Source organism: Cricetulus griseus, chromosome 2 (assembly GCF_003668045.3).
Source record: "Cricetulus griseus strain 17A/GY chromosome 2, alternate assembly CriGri-PICRH-1.0, whole genome shotgun sequence".
Classification (NCBI taxonomy): Eukaryota; Metazoa; Chordata; class Mammalia; order Rodentia; family Cricetidae; genus Cricetulus; species Cricetulus griseus.
Window position 1 is genome coordinate 321142083 of NC_048595.1, and position 19360 is coordinate 321161442.

A 19360-nucleotide genomic window follows, 5' to 3' on the forward strand; every position below is an offset into this window, starting at 1 on the left:
AGATGAAAATAAGCCTTTTATTTATAAACAGTCAGTTGCATTGGAAAGTACTATGCAACCCTCATATGAAAAGTAGCTATCTTAGAAAATAAATCACAAGACCATTCATTAGCACACACATATACATACACACCTGAAAACACACAGACACAATGGATAGGGTTCAAAATGCAAGCTCAAGGAGTGCAATGCCACAGAATAATTACAGTCATGGTACTCAGTCAGGAGATGGCCTTGCAGTGTGTTTATGTCATGCACATGGCATGAGCTTGTGTAGTTGTGGCAACCAGTCATTGAATTGTAGTATCAAACAAAATGGGGTGGCTACTAACAGCGACATCCAAGACACATTTAACAGTGCAATTTCACACTTCTATGATACACCTGCGCTCTGCCACACACCACCAGAGAGGCGGAGAGTCTTCCGTGGCACAGGTGTTGTGGTGAAATCCATTTTCTACTCTAACAACTACTTATTTAGGACGCTGAGGTCAGCATTATGTACAATAAGAAAAGAGAAGCATGCAACTGTTGTGTTCTTCTGTGTGGTTGACACTATGTCCTTTCTGGCAAGACAGTTGTACAATTTGGGGCACTTATATTCTTGGACAGATAGATGCCCTGGGTACTTCTTTAAGAAAATTAAAAGTGAAACCCCTGCAATAAACCATGGTGACTCTAGATACAGTGGCAAAGTTATTATTATTATTATTATTATTATTATTATTATTATTATTAATCACAAAATAATTTCACATATCCCACAATTTTACAGTGTGGGTTCCTTTGGTGCTAGTTTAAATGTTATATGAAGAGGAAAGATATAGAGGGAGACCCCTTCTTAGTAAACCTCCATGCTGAACTAAATACCTAGCAATTGTTTTCCAAACAATAAAACTTTAGCTGACCATCATATACCCATTCTAACCTGCCACGGTCTCACATTGTTGATAAGGAGGCACAATTCCCTGAGTCCCTCTTCTAAGGAAGACCTGTTGCCCAGCTGCTGGGTGTGGGCCTCCCTGGATGCTGCTATAATAAGGCCAATGACTGAATAGCTGGAGCAAGGGTATAAATGGAGGGCCAAAACTCTACAGGGAACCCAGTTCAAGGTGGGCCAAAGCTGATGAGCCTGTATCATACTGTGACTTCTCCTTTTGTCCAGGCCTGCTTTTCCCTTTCCTTCCATCAGTGAGAATCCCCACAACACTCTCATCAATATCCTGCACAGGCCTCCTGCTTGCAGGTGCTTCCATCTGGAGACATAACTGTGAAACCTACAGTTTAAAGGAAGGCAAGAAACCAGTACTATTCAATACCTAGAGGACTGCATTTGACAAGCACAAAATTCAGAAATCACCAAGTCGTAAGAATGTGTTCATCATCTAGGAGAAAGTAAGACTAGGGGGGAATACAAAATAAGAAGACTAAGACAGATTTTATAACATACAATCTGGGGAAAATACCTTTCCATTTATTCTCTCCTCCCTTTTCAACAGACTTCTCCTACTTCATATGATAATATGAACTGCTCTTTGCATCATCCTGAATTGACCTTGAACTTTCCATGGCTAGACTTTTTACAGATAGTCCCTAAGGCTTTTGCAGCAATTAGCATATTGTGAAAACTTAAAAGAAATATATAATGCCTTTCTATGGCAATTAGCAATGTCATCTATAGATGGATGTTATACTTGTATTTGTGACAATTCGCAAATCAGTGAGCACACATAAAAATTAGAGAAATGGTTGAAAACAAACAATTCAAGTCAATACCAGTTAGGATCAGGTCTACATACCTGAGACTTCGAGAACGGGGACGCATGGGTGTGTTCCTGCATCGGTTCTCAGTGGCGATGCTTTCAGTGGTACAAAAATGTTTGGACAAGAAGTGTAATTCATCTGGTGTTGGCTGGTATGGTAACTGGTGCAACTTCTCCTGGGAGGAACAGGATGACTAAAAGAAATCAAAGTAAAGTTAGGAAGACTACAAGCAGAAAAAAATTCTGTCCATGAATCAGAGCAACAATGTTGGCAATGCCACCATTTTACATTGGTTCTGTGGCAGTAACTATAGCCTAGATGCACAAAGAGACCTCTCTCTGAAAGTTCGCCATGCCTTCTAGATGCCCCACCCCCACCCCCCATTTGCCTGAAGCTTCACAAAGACAGTTTCCTTTCTGGGTAAAAACCAAACCTGTGAGATGGACAAAAGCCAGGAAAAAGCCCAAGGAAGAAAGCAAAGCCTGGAGTGAGACTGCCATGATGGATTAGCTCATGCTGAAGGGACTCCTGCTGCTGTTCCCAGTAAACAGTCGGGCTTGTAAGTAAGTAACATGATTATATGCTGTGAGATCATACATAAGGTAATGAAACCTCCCTCCATAAATGCATGCTGTTCTTTGATGCAAATGCCACCAGTGTGTGCTATGAGCACAAGGGAAGGACAGAGAAGTGGATGTTTTTGAGTGATACCACTTTTTTATTTTTTGAGGTGGATAGTATGGAGGGAAGAATGTCCCTTCTCTACTCAACAGCCTCAGTTGTCCTTAGGCTTTACCCCTGCTGAATTACTCCTTAAAAACCATCCCTCAATATCTGGAATGTAATGGAGAAGGCAAGCTGCTAAAAACAGGTGGTTTTTAAAGCAACCTGACTTGGGAACTGTACAATGAAGGAACTGTTGGCTCTGGGTTTTAGGGAGTGGTAAACTCAGTAAATCAATGCTAATAAAAGAGGTTTAGGATTTTTGGATACACGGAAAAAATGGCTAGAAAAAGCACATTTTTAAGAAAGATACCTGTCATTTGAAAATGTCAGTTCAAGCAGAGTTAAACACATACACACACACACACACACACACACACACACACACACACACACACACACTGTCCTTACAAAAGAACACCCCCTTTGTAAATACTGAAACACTACAGTGCAATGGCACTGGGAATTAATGACCAGAGCTGAAAGTATCCCTGTACCTTGAAAGTATAAAATGCCTTGCTAAATACACAGTAAGACGTACAGGCATTTTTATAATATGAGATTATAAACCATAAAAATGAGAAGAGTAGAAAGAATTATGAGATAAACCAAAACTGTATTTGGGGTAAACAGGCACACCTAAAATACTTCCACTATGAAAAAAGGAAATAAAACACCTGGACTAAATCAATTCAGAAAATCTGACAAAGAATCATAAACATCAAGCAGGAGAGAAGCAGAGGTGATAATGGCATAGATAGGAAAATTAACTAATAAAAAACTGGGTGAAATTTACACAGAGGGCTGAGGTCAAAGCTCAATGGTAGAATCCTTTTTTCACATGCACCAGGCCCCCAGGCTCCAGGCTCTGTCCCTAGCACAAAAAAAGCCCAAACCCAACACACACACACACACACACACACACACACACACACACACACACACACCAACCACACACGAGAGAGACAGAGACAGAGACAGAGAAAGAAAGAGAGAGACAGAGAGACACACAGAGAGAGAGACAGAGAGAACTAAAAACAAACAGAATACACACACACACACACACATACACACACACACACACCATAAAAAACCACCTTATCTGTATCTTCTTGGGTAAATCCGTGTCCACACTTACTTCTGTCTACAAACCCACTTACATATAAGCTTACAGCAATCACTTTGGGTAGCGAAGTATCTTCTGAGCTGAGAGAGAATTATGTAGAGTATCCAACTCACTTAGTGTGAATGTTGATTCAGGTTGCTACGGAAATACTAATATCCTGGATTAAGACTTGCTGGTTCTATGGCTAATGGGCTATTGTGTACGGGGCAGCGATCATACTCTCTTTCTAAAAGTGAAAACTAATTTTCAAATGCAGCAGGTGCATTTGAAACACACTTCATGAGGGATGATGGGACTTGCATGGGACTAATACCAAACCTGGAAGAAGGGTCCTTGGAAGAGGAAAGGGCTTCAGTGGTATATTTAGTGTTTTACTTATAAAACATAATAAACTCCTATTTTTCAAAAGGGCAGTGGCCATGTAACAAACTCTTGACCTCAATGAATCTAAGATAATTTTTGTTATTACAGCATTTGCACTACTGGAAAATGGCATAAGTGATATATCTATATTGAAGATTTGGGAATATTATGAACTGAGTGATGCAGTTGTCATGAATGCTGTCATCTTGATGCCAGAAAAACAAGACACCTAGAAGCATCTCTAGAAACAGCCTCAACTTAGAAAACAACCAAGGTGTGAATGGAAATGAACAGATCACAAATTGCCCTCAGATGAGCAGAGGGTACCTGGGAACAAACAGAAAAGCAGCCAGGGCTGAATCAAAATGTGCCCTCAGAGTATGGCATGTTGGACAACAAGGAAGTTCAACTTCAGTTTCACCCAATATGAACATCTCAGAGATCGAGTTGCCAGGATACTAGTGGGATCATCAAGAACAAATGCCATCTTCACATTCTCTCTTCTCTCTTCTTCTCTTCTTCTTCTCTCCTTCTTCTCCTTCTCCTTCTCCTCTCGCCTCTCCCCCCCCTCTCTCTCTCTCTCTCTCTCTGTGTGTGTGTATGTGTGTGTGTGTGTGTGTGTGTGTGTGTTTCAGACAGTCTTTTGCTATGCTGCCTTGGCTGGCTTCCCTAGTTTCAAGTGATCCTCCTGCCTCAGCCTCGGAAGCAGCTGGAACTACAAGGGTGCACTGCCACACTTGGCTCTCATGTGCTTATTGAAAAGATGCTTCTGTTAAGCAGAGCCTCCTTGGGTCAGCACTTTTAGATGAATTTCAAGACAGTTTCAGAGTCTCACTTCCTATTTCTCCAAGTGTGGGGCTAGTATGTTTCATTACCTAACTAGTTTGTAGGACTTTTGGCTATATCATAAAACAAATCCACTCTCAGAGAATGAAGATTTACACTAAAAACTGCTGCTACTTTTCCAAGAAATTAGACTTCAAAAACATTCTCTACATAATGATATCACTCAAACATCTCATCTCTCAAGATATCCACTTTGCAAAAGAGAGTCCTTCTACACATGCATAAATTCCTACTAGTTATTATTAAAAGTAATATGATTTAACAGTCATACTTCATATTTATGGGCATTTACATTCTTATTTCCATTCTCTCCCTCAGTGGAAACTAATATATTTGGTGAGAAATATATGGAGGGATATCGCCCCACTCCTGCATTATTTGCTTATTTCAAAATTAAAAATTATGATGTAAATACTATCTTACAGAAGTTCCACAAATTAATTTTCACTGCAAATTTTCACACTAAAAGACTGACAATACTAAATGTTCCCTGGGAGGACAGATTATATATGACAAAATCTATTCGATTTTGGAACATAACATTTTTAACACATGGCAATTTTGAACTCTCTTTAATAGCCAAAAGATATAATAACATTTACATTTCAGCAGGAGTGGGTCTAGAGTTCAACCAACAACACAATTATTTGTGAACTTTTAAATTGTGCTTGAAAAAGCTTCTAGTTTTATTTGTTATATAACCTATATATTTTTCTTTTTAAGAAAGTACATTTTTGATTGGCTGAATGACTTATATAGTTAATGAGAATTGTACACACGATTCAGATTATGGGTATGACAGCAGAAACTCTTCAGTTACCAGCTGACACAACTGTGCTGACATTTGAAGGATAATGACAGAAACCTAAATAGAAGCCTGTAGCTTTCTGTTGTCTATTCTAGAAATGAATGAAGATAAAAGCTGGCCAACCTATGAAACAGCGTGCACAGTCCAGAACCAATAGTCCTTGTTTTTGGCAAAAAGGGAAATTATGGAAAATAAAATTTGATTTTGAAGGGAAGAAATGGGAATTTGAGACCTATAATTGCCTCCCACCTCCATCAATACATAAATCATAAACGAGTAAGAGAAAAGCTATCAGAAATTCTGTGTGGATGTGTGTGTATAAAAATGATCTCAGGGTTTCTTTTAGACATGTAAACTTTAGAGACATTAGTCTTTATGTAGATCACTCACAAAGCTAAAGAAATGCCACTCGCATGACCTAAAAAGAACCATGACATTAGGGTCTAGACCACTTGCTATATTTGTATGGACAAAATAAAGGGGTGGGTAAATAGCCCCTCGAATAATTTTCTCTGCTTTAGATTTCTGATCCATAAAATGAGGGGAAAAACAGCAGCAATATCATAGAATATATTGTGATATATATTTGGGCAATGAGCCCAAACGCTTTTTAGAGAGCTTGAATAATGCCTATTTTATTTTATAACACTTACAAAAACATAATTTAAAAAATTATTTCGATCCAATGGTCTGATTCCATGTACTCTTCCTCTTATTCATTCACTTCAAGAAAATGATATGCCGTTATTAGAGAAAGAAGGGGCATATTGTACACCCCTGTTTTCCAGGCAAAAGGGACATTTGTCACCTGAACTGCCATTAACACTGACTGAAGGCGATGCAAGTTGATGAAGTTAAATAAAGGAACCTACAGCCAAAACTCATGAATTTTAACTTTTTTCATTAAGTGATTATAATTTAATAAAAGCTAAAATTAAATGAGAGAGGATAAGGAAGTCACAGGGCAAAGAATCAGCACTCTGTTTACTGGTGGCCTGGCTCTAATTAAAGGCACCCAAGGGCCTAGAGAGGTACATCACTTAAACATCTTAAATTATTCTATGTGGAGTCAGTTTTATCATTCACTTTTGCAGTATCATACCACATTTTCACATCTGAAATCACCAGTGATGACTGCTGCCATAATAGTCAAGCAAAACCTCACTGGTACTTAGTAAGAATTTTATCCACTGATAACATCCAGGATTTTAGTCGATATGAAGCTGGTGTGCCACAGAACCTACTCAGAACTGTTAGGGATGTGCTCAAACAAATGACCTAAATGGACAGGAAACTCACCTAGAACAACAAAGTGAGAAGGAAGACAAGAAAATAAATCACCTATCACAGTGCGCTACTCTAAGGAGACGTAAGACGAATCCAACAGATGTTAGCAATTTGGTTTTAGAGGTGCCCCAGAAATCCTACATTATACTGGGGCTTCTAGAAACACAGATGTAAGGCGGAGGGGGGGCACTCGTTCTTTCGTTTTAGGTTTCTTATAATTTGAGCATTAATCATTGGCTAAGTGCTTAGCCCAATGCTGGGACATTCCTATACAATGAACCAGGGATTTTGACAAAATTAGGAGGGAACTGAATCAGAAAAGGCCCTATAGTTGCGGTCCGCACTTTGAGCTGGTGGATACAGGACATTCAGAACACCTCATTCAGCATTCATTGAATAAGGTGTGACCTCCTGGGCCTTTCTAAATGGCCACCTGGTTCCCAAAGCCCTGTGGTTACAGACACTCTCTAACTTAAGTCAGAAATGCTTGTATCTAATCTACTGAGCAGTAGCAGCCAGTAATTGCCAGGCCTGGGTTTGAAATGTTTCAGGCGAGAATTGTCTATTTCTCTAGCCTTTTCTATGGATTTACTAAGTTGTTTACCTGCCTTTTAAAAAGTTGTTAGGGCACTGACAAATTTATGACTTGGGGGGGGCATCCTGTGAAAGAGGGAGAAAACAAAACAAGCTTCCATCTCAACCACACACAAAACGATCAAGTCCATCAAAGTTTAATGGCATCTTCAGCACGAATACCCCTGGCATGGAATAAAAGCAATAAAACAAGATCGTATTGTTTTCCCCAAACTCCACCAAATGGTATTGAAATGGAGGCTCTCTCTCTTCTCCAAACCTGTCATCCTGGGCCTTTTGGACAATTTAACCCCACAGTTTGGAAGCTTGCAGCAACAGTATGCCCTTTTTACATTTGTTAGCCCATCATTCGACACACACTTCATCCTGAGAGGTAGACATGTGGAATCTATCTTTGCCTTCCCACTGGGGAACACCCAGAGAAAACACAGACTGCAGATCAGTTTTGTGGTTTGGGGATGAAAAGAAAAACCAGGCACTTACAGAGACTGTGGAGCTTGGTGTATTTGTCCCATAGCCTGAGGAGGGAAGAGAAGCCAGAGACCAGCGACGCCCGTCCGTCCTACAGGACAAAGAGAGTTCAGTTAGGCCAACTGTGGAGTGCTGATGATACCAGGGAACCCCAGGGAACCAGGGTATCTTTAATCAAACAAATGACATAAACATAGTCTATGAGGATGAGGGTTAGGGTAAACAAACATTATACAGCAGGTTGCCTTTTATTTAAATGGAATCAATACATCCAAACAAGTAGAAAGTGAATGGGTTGATCCATAGTATTGATCTCTCACTAATACACTTTGACAAAATGAATACCAGGGATAATTACAATGGTCAGCCTCAGCAGTTTCAAAGCAATGCAAGCAGAAATGGGAGGGAACATGCCCTATGAGGGAACTGAAAACTGGCCAATGATCTTCACAAGGGCCGGGACTCCAACAGGGTACAAGACTCTGGGGCAGGCTCAGGGCCTGCAACAGGCTTTCCACCTCATATTCCTAAGGGTATAGTTTTCCTTATCATAAACAGGGGTGGAGGGAGCATTGGGTTCTGGTTACTTTACACTTTTAAGTGGCAAATAACTCCATAGCCAGAAAGCTTGAAGCTCGGGTTTTGGAAAGTTATTGCTTTCTTAGGTGACCTGGCTTCGTGAAGTTTTGGAGCAAAGTTCACCAGCAGACTTTGGCAAATCACCCCAAGGGCTGGAGGAAAATTTCAGTACTCACAATAGAAACTAACGCTAAGAGTAAAGTCTGCTCAGGCTTCTTAAAGAGAATGACTTTCATCCTCAAATGGTGACTACATGATGGCTTTCTGAGCTGGACTGTAATATGAGTGAGGGTCACTACAGGGGTCTAAAATGAATGGAAGCAGTAGTTATTAGTGGCAATAGTGCTGGTAGGGCAAGGGGCTGCCACAGAGCAAATTTTCAAGGTTTTCTCTTATTCAAAGTTCAAATAAGATCATACCAAATCATAAACTATCAGGAAAATAAATGCATGCAAATTTTCCAAGGAGGTAAAACGGGAAAAACATTTTATTTAAAAGCAGCACTACTATATTCTAAGACACAGGATCATGTAGAGATGTTCTGTATTTCACAATTCTGTTAATTTACCAAGTGAGTGACAATAGTGGACGAGGTCTAACATAGACACATTCACAGTAAGTTGAAGTCAGAGAATTCCATAGCATCAGACTTGAGTTTGAGAAACCTCAATTAGATGCTGATATGGAAAACTGCCATTGTAGCCTGAGAGTCAAAGGAGGATCTTATAGGCTACCATGGATGCTACCTCCAGTAAATGCAATGGTCCACAGAAACAAGATGGAGGTCAAGCGAACACATCACAGAGTGACTACAATACTAAGATTTCGGTGAAATTTACCTGTCATTTCTGTGGCCATGATTGGTGGAGTACAATTGAATCAAGTATTTAAAAAAGGAGAAGAAGAAAATGAGATGTTTATAAATATACCAGGGAAAAGGAACTGGGGAGATTAAATCATGTATTTCCTTAAGAACACTTTTATACACATGAAAATGTTGAATATTTCTGAGGAAAACAATTATAGTATGCACATAAAAGTACAACCACCAGTTAAATGGAACATAGGCAGATCTTATATTCAGCTACCTATTTAAAAACCAATGCCTAAATTTTATATTTTAACCGCCTTTAATTTAAAAGAGAAAAGGATATTATTTTAAAAATAATTATGCAGTCCATTTAATAGCAATTATCAGAAACTAATCTCTGGAAAAAGCGAGGGACAAAATTTCCCCACCATGATTTTGTTTTGTGATTCATTAACTACCCTTCCCCTCAGGTATCCACAGACATATTTCAGATGGATGAGCAGTTCCAAGAGGAGACATGTTCTTATTAGTTCTGAAGCATAAATTACATTTGCTTAGTCCAGAAAACACACCACCAGGAAGATGTTTAAACAAGAATGTGCTCAGTTCTTGGTACAGACATGGACCAGAAATAATTCATGTCTCATAAAGTTCCCAAGTTGCCTGTGTCTGTTTACTCAAATGGAGCAAAAGGACCATCACATTTTCATTACCATGACAACCGCACATCAGAAGTTACTATATATGCTATGTGCAGTACTGAGGGGAGAAAGTGACCCTTTCCAAGGAAGCTATCACACAGGCACAATTTGGATCTGACTAACAATGCTATCTTTTCTGTTCAGCAGCTCTCAATAAAGCAACACCCAAAGACAGTATCCTCATCTTCCCAAATCAACAAGGCTCTTTAGAGAAGCTTTTCTTTGTGGGTGGAGAACTCAATGTTACATCAAGTGAAAAGAGAGGAAAACATCTGATGAGAATACAGGACACCAAGAGATTGTGTGTGTATGTGGGTGGGGGGTGGGTGGGTGGGGCTCAACTCACAAAAAAATTATATTGGGTAGTACACAATAAAGAAAGAGTGGAACACTCTGATACCAGTCTGACAATTGTAACTGTATGAAGAGAAAACAGGTTAGTATGTTTAGTAATTATAGCCACCTGGGCGATACACTAGTCTAGACAATGTTGGGTCAAATAAAACTATACCAATCACCAACTAAAATCTGCTACAGGAAGAGTTGTAAGACTAATAGGAGGTTACCCTACTGAGTCCCTGGTGTTCAAAGCAAAGGCAATAGTTTGCTAATGCCCCAGCTTCTGGCAAAGCTATGACATTATTACCTCCATGTTGCCATTCAACAAAAATTTTAAACAATCCACAGCTAGACAGGCCCTAGATTGTATGGACTGAGAATCCTTCATCCAAGGTTCTTTGAACCAGAAGAATTTTAGGTTTGGAATTTTAGATTTTTTTCTTTTAAGGTATTTCCAAATTTGGTGAACATCTTTACTCCTAAATCTGTAGCTTTTCTGAGCATCCCACTGCTACTCAGAACATTTCAATAGTTCTTAGTAAGTTTCATATTTGGACACCAATGAGATGGCTCAGTAAAGTGCTTGCCATGCAAACCCAACACCCAAGTATGATCCCTAGAAACCGCACATGCACACACTCATGAATGAAGACACATATACATATGTACACAGAGAAGGGGGAGAGAGACAGAGACAGAGAGAGACAGAGAGCAACAGACAATAAAATTTAAATTTAAGGATTTCAGATTTTGGATCTTGGATTTTCAGATAAGGTTTTACACAAGTTATAATTAACAATCTGAAATATGAAGTAGGTGGTGGTGGCACATGCCATTAATCCCAGCACTTGGAAAGCAGAGGCAGGGGGATATCGGAGTTTGAGGCCAGCCTGGTCTACAGAGTGAGTTCCAGGGCAATCAGGGTTACATGGACATACTGTCTTCAACAAAACCAGTATGTATGTATGTGTAACATTCCATTATTAAAGAAAATATTGTGGTGATTATTTTTCTCTTAATTAAACTCAGTATGTTAAAAACTGCCCTGATAGGTTTACTCTTGGATCTGTATTTTAAATTATCAGTGTGTGTCATCACACATTACAGTGTGTAATTGGACTATTATGCTACCAGGTATGTAACAGGAAGAATGCTGAACAAGTAAGGCTGGAGATTAGTAAGCCTAATCTTTGTGTCTTCACCCCAGAATGATCTCAAAGACAGGGCCACATTTCCTCTACTGGGCTAAATTCTAAAACAACGAATGTGAGAATCTCAAACTAGCATTACTTGACACACGGCCAGTGGGAGGCAGTTAGAGACCCCAGGCGGAAGGTCTAAGTTTCCTGAGTGAAAACCATCTCTAAACAGTAGGAGTCGCCAGATGTTAGGTAGAAAGTGCCTATCTGAATTCTCATAACAAACACACGGCTCTATTTACCTGAATAAAAGTGTAAGACAACGGATCACTCATGTACTAATCAAAATTAATACTTTTTGAAGAGTGTGGAAGGAGTCCCAGCTGGTAGTTCATGCAACACGAACTGGAGGTCTCCAGTGATAATCTCCTGTCACGGTTTATGGTGTATTTGTCAAAAATTAACATGCTTGGGGGGTTGTGCAATTTTTTTTCTAGCACAGAAGCCAGATTCATCTGTCCTTCAGTCTCCCACTTAATTATTAGATGCTCTTCGTTTTTATAAATCTGGCAGGATTAAGAGACTGGCTTCTGTCATGTTTTAATACACACTGCAATGAGATTTGCATTTACTTATTACTCAGGGTGATTGAATGCACCCAGCTTCCATTTTAGAGTACAGAGGACACTTGTTTATTGACTTTCATAGCTTCTTCTCCCGTTTGGAATAGTGAACCATCCTGAATTAATAGTCTGTGGGCAGACAGACTTCCTAGAGCCACTTAGCTTTTGCATTTCTCTTGTAGTATAATAACTGAAATCTTAGTTTAAAAGAAAAAAAGTTGAATCTTAAAGAAGACCCAGGTGTGGGTCTTGAGATGGCATCTTAATCATTCTTGTACCCTCCCCACAGTGGGATTCACAGAGGCCTTGAGCATATGATGGGAAATGACTATGGCAATGAAAGAACAAACATTTCCTCTTGGATTGGGACTTAGAGTAGGTTCTAAATAATAAAGAATTGTGCAAATGCTACTGGAATCTTAGTGATAATACAAAGTTCTGAAAATCTTTTTCCTAGGATTTCAGGACACAAAATGTACTGCATGCTGACAAGAGTACACACTGCTGACAAGAGTACACTCATTAGCAATGTGTAGAACAACAATGCATTTTAAGATATACCTATATAATTTGTAATAATGTAAATGCTATTTGAATTCACTTTAGTGTATAGTTAAGTCCCTGAGAAATTCTTACAAATAGATGGGACATCCAGGCCATACATTACATTTATTCTGAATATCTGGAGACCTGAAGGGACATTTTGCATTCTGTCTTTCCTGGGTGGAGGAGGCAAGGCACATATGTGAGAGGGGTGAAGGGGGAGTGAAGACAGGATGCTTGCCTGAGAAAAACACACTGATTTGGAATCCAGAAGAGTTGGCTGAGACCACAGCAGGGGTACCAGCCTTGGAAAGCCTGGGTTTTAGATACTTCTAAGAACACTTCCTCTTAACACTTCCTCTTAGTTCCCTGAGAGCAGAGGCATAGCTCTTGAACATCCGCTGCCTAATTCTACCTACAATATCAGCAGAAAAATAGTGCTGGGCATGTCTTTAATCCCAGCAGTCAGAAGGTGGAGGCAGGTGGATCTCCTGAGTTTGAGGCCAGCCTGATCTATAGAGTGAGTTCCAGGACAGCCAGGACAACACAGAGAAACCATGTCTCTCGAGTTGTCCCCCACCTCAAAAAAAGAAGGAAGAAAAAAGAAAAAAAAAGAAAAAAGAAAAGAGCACAGAAAACATCCTAATGATCCAAGCATTGCTTTATCTCAGATCTGTCATTTAACTTAATTACTGATTAATGCTCCTGAATTCATACCTTGTAATGAGAGTCTCATTTTTATAAAGCGTCAGACATAACGATAACAACAAAACCTTGTCCAGGACATAGATAACTAAAGCCTGCACAGCAACAACACAACAATGTCAGTAAAAATCTGTCAAGGTTAAACCATGCACAAGGCATGTTCTACAGATGGAGAAAACAAAGAAGCACCTCCACACCTTCACTGGGGTTCACATTCAGCAAAGGACCCAGAGGCACCCTCCAACTCTAACACAAGGCACAAGTCTGCAGGACAACTGTCAAAGCTAACAAGGTCCTTTGGTTGGAGAAGGCTTTATGTGAGAATGAGAAGGATCTCCCCAGACAGAACCCTGGAAGAGTAGGTGGGAGAGTGTGGGGGGAGAGAGCGGAAACAGGATTCCCTGGGAACCACCTTATTGACCCACTAATATGTAGTCCTTACCTCCGTGCAAAAGAGAAATGGGCTGAGGCACTGGGGGAGAAATTCCTTGGACTGTCTTGTGGGCTATTTCCTGTGGAGAGAAAAGGAGAAATGAACAACCTCATTTTGGTTTTGTGCCATTATCCACATCCAGAATCTTCTCACTAATCAGCTTCTTTACAGTTCTACAAAATGTCATTTCCTCTAATAATGTTTTAGCCTTGCCTGGAGCAGGGATCTGGGAAGCAGGCAGAGGGGGTGGGAGGGTACTGAGTTCCAGCACAGCTTCCCAAGTGGGCAAGACATATGAATACAAACATTCAGCACTTTCCCCAGCCCTGAGCCCTCTGGATCTGTAATAACCTAAGCATTTCAGTCTGTAGAATGAGAACATATACATTTTGTATGGTACCTTCAGATGCTAACACTTAGATGGATGGTGAGCTCATGTTTTCATCGGAGGTGCTTTTTATTTGGGGGAGGCAGCCTCAGTATGAAAAAAAAAGTCTTGAATATAAATGTTTGGATTCCAAAGTATACATTTAAATGATAGATGTGTCAAAACAAGTCATAAACTATGAGGGAGAATCCAGCCATCTGGACCTATGTCTAAAAGGTCCCCAGTTCTATCTTCACATTGCTGGAAGAACCTGGCAGGATTACCCCTTGTCAATATTTTCTTCAGCAATCTCTTGCATCTCTAAGCAGCTGGAATGTGACTGGCCAGGCAGACACTAAAAACCATGGCCACAAGGAGATGGCAGCACGTGTTTCTCAAGTCCTCCACAGGCAGAGAAGAGCACTGATTGCTCACAGGAAGGAGGGCAGCACCCCTGGGGCTTGTTACTTTCTCCATTAGCCCGCTCAACCTGCTGCTGATCATTGACAAAGCTTGGCAGGCAGCTGGCGAGGGCAAGTTCAGGACACTCCAGACCACCACGCTGCTTCCCCCTGCATACTTAATTAGATGCACAGCATTGTCAGGGACCACTTGGGAATGGAGCTGGTTTCAGTAAGGAGGTGAGAAAAGGCTGCAAAGTTGCTCTATTGGTTTCTTGAAAAGTGGAAAAATAGATCATGTGAGATGCCTTTCATTCCCCCAACAGCAAGGCCATTGTCACATCACTGGCTCCTCAGTGAGAGTGACCACTGTAGCCAGCTGTAAGGAATATGGACTTCCAGTTCCAAGTCACACCAGCTGGAAAGGTAAACAATTTGTTATTAGTATAGAACAGCCGAACCCTCCAGGAGAGTAAGTTTAGTGTTACCTTGAGGACTTCTTAGACTGGCTACATCTCCACTGAAATTTTTCAATTAACTTAAGGTTGCAAATTTTATAGTGCTGTCTTCAACAGATGCTATTAACTTTATGACAGCACAATCAAAGCCATTCAACGGGGAAGCGCTGAGAAGCGGTTTCTTTATAGAGAGCCAAGCAAGGAGTGGTTCCCCTGCCACAGTGAAATTTATCATGTCTTTGCATCTGCTGCTCCTGGGGCCCCTGGAGGAATAGATTTTGCTTTTGCTGTCCAGTAATCCAGGATTCATTTTGTCTGTTTATCTACACAGCAAATTAACTTATTTTGATTTCTCTCAACAGCATTCATTCCCCTACTCCTAATTTAGCTTGTGTATCACTCTCTGCATTCTGTAAAGGAGCTCAATAATTTCAAGATGGCTAAAAGCCCTTGCTTCCTGAGGGGGATACTCTAATGCTTGAAATCATTATAGAGAGGTTGCTTTTCTTTTTTTTTTAAGTTTGGAGAATATATTGATGTTGCTTGTGCACCATGGAGAGAACAAACTACCAGTAAATTATTAGTTGTAACAAAAACAATTGCTTACTTGAAGCCAAGACATTCTGACAACAATGCTCTCTTCCTCATTCACAAGAATAAAATAAGATCAAGGGAATCTGGCCCCATCCCTAGCCTGTCTTCACTGTGCAGAAAACACTAAGGCTGGAGCTTCAAATGTGGTGAGCGAAAACAAAAAGCCCATTCAATATTTTTTATAAATTGGTGTGGGGGGGGGATCTGAGGAATGAACTTAAAATAACTGACCCTTGGAAGCCAGGTACCATTTTATAAAATGTTTTGTAGCACTTGATGACAGACAGACAGACACAGAAGCCTGATTAAACCTGCCCTCCAAAGAAATCAAAACTGCCAATACTAAAGCTTCTATTAACCATCCCCAAACTTGGCCTCACATCCTGGGCTGCCTTTCCAGGGATGACCAAAACTTCAGGTAAGATGGTATATGGGGACTTTAGGAGTCAGAAACAACTCAGAAACCCTGTAAAAAATTAAAGTGGTCCCAGAGACAAGCCCTCTAGCTGAAGAAATTACAGAGGGATACAGTCAATGACCCATGAACTATATTTATTGGTATTAGGTATTGGGAGGCTTTAGAGATGCTTGGATGCACTGAAGGAGATGGAGCTGCACCAGCACATGCAAGGTCAAGAGAAAGAGTTTCTGTGGGCAAACCAAGAGTGACTGGTGATGAGTTAGAAACAAGCTTGGAAAAAGAGAGAACACAGGGACTGGTGTTGCCATTGTGGATAGATGGGTGAGATGACATGGCAGAATAACCCACTAATAGAAAATCTGGAGAGGTAGGTGGGGTTCTGGTACTAACACAGGAAAGAGTCACTGAGCACCATATAGATGTATATGTTGTGCACTGAACAAAAATTCAATTTTCCTTGGGGAGAAATGATAAGATAAGCACATTAGAGTTATGGAAGTCAATTGTGGAATGTTTTGTCCTTATTTGAAATAAAAAAAATGGACTTCTTTTTGGCCTCTCAAGATTCAGCAATGCTATTTTGTTAGACAGTGTCCACAACACTGCAAATTTGGGGTAGATGGGTTAGAATTCATGCCATCTATGTTCTATGATGTCCTCTCTGTTGAACACACCAATGGCGCTGGCTGTGAAGAGAGAGCAAGATGGATTGAAACTGGAGTCCTTCATATGACCTTCACTCTTTGCAGCACTGCTCTCTGCATTCATCCACCCATCTGCAAAGCAATACCTGAGAGACTCTCGAACAGAAAGTGGTGCCAGTTAATTCTCTGCCCATATGTGCAGCACTTGCTTGTAACTCACATCCACTGCTCCAGGGATTTGCTGGTTCTTGGATGTTTGAGTGCTCGGACACTTTATAGACTGCCAGTATCCCCACTGATGCTCTGACCTGATAAAGTGAACCTTAGCGGTGGTCAAGCATTGGGTAGGTAATTAACACCAAGATCCCCAAAAGGCAGAGGTACGGCTAAGATGCAAGCAGTGTGTCGGAGCCATGCTCTACCTAACGGCACTACACAGGGTGCCTCATTTTAGAGGCAGTTATTGTGAAGAAAGTGATTTCCAGATTAATTAAATTGTTTGATTGCTTTGTAATTAGGCTGGAGAAGTCCTGTGTCTTCACCACAGAGAAACAAGCTGCAAATCTTTTTAAAAGGCATATGCTTTACCCACTATAGATTATTAATGTGCTTTTAATAGCTATCCGTTCACAAAATGACAGTTTCTGATGCCTCAATTTTCTGTAAGAACAGAGGGAATCCAAGAATTAATGACGATGCCATTTGGAATTCCTGGTGGATCAAAGAGTAAGCCCCCCACTTGAATCCTCATTCTCATTACTTGATGACCCCCTTAAATGAGCTGTGACGTTTTGCACCATAACAATCAGTGTGGTATTTTCTGCATGCTTTGAGGGTCCTCAGTAACACATAACAACGCTTCACAACCTAAAGAGCAGACTGCGCAGAAGCAAATTTAGGACTTACTTGCAAGATTTATACAGCAACCTTCAACAGAATAAGTCATGTGACATCATAGTTCAAGTTGCCAGCAAACTTTGAGTGGATCCCACTGGACCACAACAGGTGATGTGTGAAGGAAAGTCAGATCTTCCTGTCACTTAGTCACCTGTCTCTGAAATTGGCTCTTCTCCAGATATAATTGTGGAATATTAATTAAACCTGGGCAGCTGTTGAGGCCCTAAATAACCAAGGACTATCTTTGATTAGCTGACAGTGGTGGTGTCTCTGGCAAAACTGTACAGTGCTCACTGCAGGCCAGTGAATAAAGGATACCAATGTACTTGGGTGTTCATGTCAAGAGCATATAATTCATAATGCATTAAGGTTTTCTTATAATGTGGGTTTTCTCTGCTAAGCCCAACATAGCCAGAAACACTGCCCACTGCTTGACTAAGTCAGGTAAGAAACGTTTATTCATCCTCTCCTTCACAGAAGGGAAGGACAAGATAAAGATGTTCCTAGCTGTTCTGTGGCCAATGAACTGAAAGCAGGCTAGGGCAGGAGCAGGGAGATGTGTCAGGAAGCTGTTAGTACAGACAAGAGAAGGACAACAGTTTGAATGCAGGACTGCAGATTTTGGAAAGGTACTGACAAGAAAACCAATGTGGTTTGTTGAAAAGAGGATTAAATAGATCTGGGAAGTGAGCAATCGAGAATGGTTTATTACACAGTGGATCAGTGCCTCACTCAGTCATCATCACAGAACCTTCTTCTTGCAGTAGATGGGAACTAAAACGAGACCTACAAATGGGCAATGTGCAGTGACTGAGACACTTTGGAGCACTCAGTCCTAAATGGCATGACCGCATCAAATCCCTTCACTCAAGGATCACAGATCTATATAGGAAAGAGGGAGGAAAGATTTTAAAAGCCAGAGGTAATGGGTGACTCCAAGGAAATGTAAGTGATACACATACAAACTCAAACAAATGTGGCAGCTTGCACAAGACTTGCACAGGTTCAAGCCAGACAGGGTCCCAGCACTGAGGCAGGAAGTGGACCTGAGCTACCACCACTAATCAAGAAGCATCTTTAACTAATACTTTCTGGCAAAGAAAAAAAATCACTTCTCTCCAATGAAGCCTCAATGGGTATATTAATCACACTTCAGGGCAGGCCCCATGTAAGTATTCGACCAACTCAAAATGAACTCAATGTTTTTTTGTAGACTTTTTGTTTGTTTGTTTGCTGTAGAATATTCCTTTACACTGTGTGAATATAAGTCACTGTGATTGGCTTAATAAAGAAGCTGATTGGCCAATAGCTGAACAGGATAAGATTGGCAGGAAAGCTAGACTAGGAGAATGCTGGAAGAAGCGTGGAGTCTGGAGTTACCCAGCCAGAGGCAGAACAGGAGATGAATGTGCCATGCTAATAAAGGTACTGCCATGTGGCAGAGCATGAATAAGGAATGTGGGTTAAGGGCTAGTTAGTAATAAGCCTGAGCTATTAGCCTAGCATTTATAATTAATATAAGCCTCAGTGTGTTTATTTGAGAGCAACTGTGAGACAGGAAAAGTCCAACTATACTATTTGTCTCATTTTGCTTTGTTTGTGCAATTTCTGTCTTACTGACTGACTTACAGAGGCAAAACTTCAGATTAACTGGAAATGCATTTAAATGCACTCATATTCATATGCATGCAACTACAGACAACAGTTCTCAAAGTTAACACTG

General features: G+C 40.5%; 1 protein-coding gene across 8 annotated transcripts in view; it reads right to left on the reverse strand.

Moving 5' to 3' along the window:
* Mast4 (microtubule associated serine/threonine kinase family member 4) overlaps positions 1 to 19360 on the reverse strand; it is a 594674-nt gene that overhangs the window by 64274 nt on the left and 511040 nt on the right. For all 8 annotated transcript variants that reach the window (XM_035440538.1, XM_035440540.1, XM_035440539.1 and 5 more), the window contains 3 exons: positions 13865 to 13934; positions 7995 to 8073; positions 1800 to 1957 (listed from right to left, as the gene is read on the reverse strand). In XM_035440538.1, coding sequence (XP_035296429.1) covers positions 1800 to 1957; positions 7995 to 8073; positions 13865 to 13934 — 307 coding nt within the window. The remainder of the gene's footprint in view (positions 1 to 1799; positions 1958 to 7994; positions 8074 to 13864; positions 13935 to 19360) is intronic.